The sequence below is a fragment of the Cetorhinus maximus genome, chromosome 1 (assembly GCF_964194155.1).
Source record: "Cetorhinus maximus chromosome 1, sCetMax3.hap1.1, whole genome shotgun sequence".
NCBI lineage: Eukaryota > Metazoa > Chordata > Chondrichthyes > Lamniformes > Cetorhinidae > Cetorhinus > Cetorhinus maximus.
This window is the reverse complement of record NC_135879.1, coordinates 176,401,530-176,405,820: the sequence shown is the minus strand read 5'-3', so window position 1 is coordinate 176,405,820 and position 4,291 is coordinate 176,401,530. Positions and strand designations below refer to the sequence as shown.

Here is a 4,291-nt window from a genome sequence, read left to right as displayed (position 1 = left end):
CACCAACTGGAGCAGATGTTTCCCAGAAATCTTCCACTGTGACTGGAGATCCATAGAAATTTGGTTCCTTGGATTTGGCTTCTATTATGATACAGCAGTTGGTAAAGGCTGAATTATTTAAAATCTCAGCGGAAAACTTTAAATAACTGTCATAACCTATATTTTCAATTGATATGTTTCAGATGCAACTCTGAATTCAGAAATGAAACCATCAAGCCTCAAGAGATTTTTTGTATAAATTAAATTAAACATTTATTAATTTAACAAGAAATTAAACACTTACATGTGTCTACAAATTACTACTATAATAACTATTAAACAAATTCCCAAATTAATCACTCCCAGATAAATCTTCAGCAAGGCAACAATAACCCATAGACTTAAACAGACACCTGGCAGAGCACATTTTATCTTACAAATTTGAAATGAGGTACCTTTCAATTTGGTTCCTTCACACCATTGTAGACTTACAGGCAGCTTAGATCTCACATGCCCCTGACTTACACACACAAAACTCTTTCCTGTATATACCTAGCCTTCCCTTTGAATGCAAATTCTCATTGTATCACCAGGCCCTTTGAACTCCACCTCTTCTAACAATAAAGCCCCTTTCATAGTACCAATGTTATTAGTAATATAAACATGTTGCTTGGTGTCACCTAGCTAGGTGCAAGATTTCACCCCAGGTCCTGAATGGTTTATTCAACAAAATGCAAATGTACCCTTTATCTTAACTTCCTTACGGTTTAACATCTCAAAACTACTATACATCAAAGAAACCAGACTATCTGGCTTTAATCCAATTAAGAGACACACACTCAAACCCACAGACACAGAATCCACCACAAGTCCAATTTAAAACAATTTCCAATAACGTTATATATCATCAATATCTTCATGACACCTTCTCTAATCTGGTCAGTGTGTCTTCCAGATTCCACAGGAAGATTCAACATCATAGGTCAGTGGTCCTCGACACTTGATGATTCTTCCCAATAGCCACTTTGGTGTCCCACAGTAATTTCGGACCCAAACAGACTGATCCAGATTAAACTCACGAGCTGGCTTACTTGTGTCATGTGACGTTTTCTGATCAAGTTGCCTTGAACCAATCTTTCCTTTCAAATCCGGGCACAGCAAATCCATTCTGGTACGCAGTCACCTTCCAAACATCAGCTCAGCAGGAGTTGCGCCTGTTGTTGCATGTGGAATGTAATGAATAACACCAAAAACTTCTTCAGCTTCAACTTCCAAACTGTTCGCATCTTCCCCTTTAATATGGCCGTTTTGAATGTCTGGACAAAGGGCTCCACTTCACCATTTGAGGATGGGTGGTAAAGGCGAGATGAAAATCTGTTTGATCCCATTGTTTTTCAGGAATGTTTGAAATTCACATGATGTGAACTGTGTGCCAGTGTCAGACACAATCTGCTCTGGCAATCCAAAAGTAGTGAACACATTCTGGAGAGCATCAGTGGTCTTTGCTGAAGTAGTCAACTTTATGGGAATAAAATGAGGCCACTTTATGTGGGCATCCACCACAATCAGGAAGTTATGCCCAAGAAGTGGTCCAGCAAAGTCCACATGAAGTGTCTGCCATGGGTGATCAAGCCAAGCCCATGGATGTAATGGGACAGGTGCAGGAGTAGACTTCATTTCTTGACATGGAAGGCAATCACTGACCTTGCCTTTGATGCCTTTATCCAGGTGTGGCCACCATACATGCAGACGAGCCAATGCTTTCATTTCCCATGTATCTGAGGTGAAGTTCTTCTAACACTCATGTTTGGAATTTTGGAGGAATAACAACTCTGATTCCCCATAACAAACAACCGTCTTGCAGAGTCAGCTCAAATCTACACATGTAGTGAAGTTTAAGCTCAGTAGTCACTTCTTAAGGTACACACCAACCCCTCTGTGTGTACAGGTAAACTTTGGAGAGCACAGAATTCCTCTGTGTTTCAGTTTGAATTTGATCTGCTTTAACAATTAACATGTCTACCTGGTTCACATGGGAAGCAGTGACTTCACTTTGGGTTATGGAGCTGTGGTGTAACGAAAGTCTGGAAAGTTTGTCCACATTTCCATGATTCTCAGTAGCGTGAAATGAAATTTCATACTGGTAAGCAGATAAGATCAGTGCTTTTGTAGGCGTGCAGCGGCAAGTGTCATGGTTTTTGACCTCCAGATATGCAACTAGGTCAAAGGCTTGTGGGCTGTAATTAACGTGAATTTACACCCATACAAATATTAGTGGAACTTCTTGACTCCATAGATTAGTCCAAGAGCTGCCTTCTCAATTTGGGCATAATTTTGTTCTGCCTTGGACAATGTACGTGAGGAGTATGCAATGGGCCTTTCACTGCCATCAGGAAATGTGTGGGACATGACAGCTCTAACACCATGATGCATCACAAGCCAGGCTGACAGGTAACATTTCATTGAAGTGTGCCAGGACTTCAGCAGAAGTGAGCTCTTGCTTGAGTTCCTTGAGACTTTCCTGACAGTCTCGTGACCAATCCCATTTTCCATTCTTCTTCAGCAGATTATTCAGTGGTGCTGCATTGGTAGCCAAACTGGAAATGAATTTGCCGTAGTAATTCACAAGTCCCAAAAACGAACAAAGCTCCTTAACACTTTTGGGCTGTGATGCATTCACCACTGCCTCCACCTCCCTGGGTGAGATTGAGAGGTCAGCTTCATCGATCACATGTCCCAGGTACTTCACTGAGGGCTTCAAGAACGAGCATTTGGATTTCTTACAGCAGATGCCATATTTTTCCAGTCTACACAGGACTCTGCCTAGGTTCTCTAAATGAGTTGGGAGGTTTTTCCTGGTGATGAGCATGTTGTCTTGGAAGCAGGTTACACCAGGGAGGCCCTGCAGTATTTTGTTCATGGCCTGCTGGAATAAGATGATGATGACGCTATTTCAAATGGCAGTCGTTTGTATTGAAACAAACCTATGTGTGTGCTGATGGTTGTATACTTCCTGGAACCTTCACGCGGCTGCATTTGCAAAAATGCCTGTGTTAAGTCAAGCTTTGTGAATAATTCACCTCCATTCAGAGTAGCAAACAGGTCCTCAATTTTCGGTAGCGGGTATTGATGAACTTCCAGGAAAAGACTAGTGGTGATTTTATAGTCACCACATATTCTGATAGACCCATCATCCTTCACTACTGGGACTATTGGAGCTGCCCACTCTGCATAACCAACTTTCTCAATTAGCTGAAAGTTTTCAAGTCGCTCTAGTTCCTGCTCGATTTTCTGTAGCACTGAGTAGGGAACTGAACGTCGCTTGGAGAACCTTGGAGAAGCTTCGGCCTTCACAGCAAGTTTGGCTTCAATGTCTTTAATAACTCCAAGACCTTCTTTGAAGACATCAGTTTGCTAGTCTAACAAAGACTGCAACATAGGGTTGCAATGCACTTTGTTTAATTTATTCCAGTCCTGCCAAATTTCTTTTAGCCAGTTCCTGCCCATAATCGATGGACGATCCCATTTCACAATGATCAGTGGAAATTTGCTATTTGGTTTCCATATTTAGCTTGAATGGACATTTTTCCAAGTATATGCACAGGCTCACCAGTGTAGGTACTAACTGGAGGAGGGTTTTCTCCAATGGGCATTTCTCGAAAATTTTCTCCCATGTCTTCTCTGAATAAATAGAAACAGGTGCTCCAGTGTCAACCTCCATTTCAATCATTTTACCATTTAAGGCAATGCCAACTTTTAGTCCTACATCTAGTTTCAGATTAGACTGAATTAGACTGAGTTTAGACTGAATGTAATACAATTGCTGTTCCTCATTGTTGCTGTTAGTTTCATTTTCTGTCTCGTCTGGACTTGCAATACTTTTGCATTTTGTTACAAGTATTTTGTTTTAAACTGTCTGTTTTCAAGCATGACTTGTCCGTGTGCTCCTCGTGATGCCCTTTTCTTGGTGGTACAGCTTTACTGTGATCAGCTTTTGATCTACATGCGTCCTACATGTGTCCTTTTTTTCCACAGTGGCGACAATCCACTTACAGGCTTCTGCACTATGCCTTGTTCCATTACAGCGGTAACACGTTTGAAAGCGAGTATATCCTGACTTTACTATTTTACTTTGGCATTGTTAGAATGTGCTTTCAAATCCCCAGCTTGTTTCTCTGCCATTTCTATGCTTTGCGCAATCTCGAATGCTTTCTTCAGTGTCAACTCTTGCTCTGCTAACAATCTGCACTGAACTCTTTCATTTCTTAGTCCACAAACCAAGTGATCACACAAAGCTTCATCCAAGTAACCT

General features: G+C 41.2%; 1 protein-coding gene across 1 annotated transcript; it reads right to left on the bottom strand.

Moving 5' to 3' along the window:
- Positions 1 to 2,395: 2,395 nt before the first annotated feature.
- Positions 2,396 to 2,848, bottom strand: LOC144678642 (uncharacterized). The gene has a single exon (XM_078538422.1). It carries the CDS (start codon positions 2,846 to 2,848, stop codon positions 2,396 to 2,398), a length of 453 nt encoding a protein of 150 aa, XP_078394548.1.
- Between the last annotated feature and the right edge of the window lie 1,443 nt (positions 2,849 to 4,291).

Coding starts and splice junctions, on each gene's coding strand:
- LOC144678642 (XM_078538422.1), bottom strand. CDS start 2,848: ATGCTCATCACCAGGAAAAACCTCCCAACTCATTTAGAGAACCTAGGC.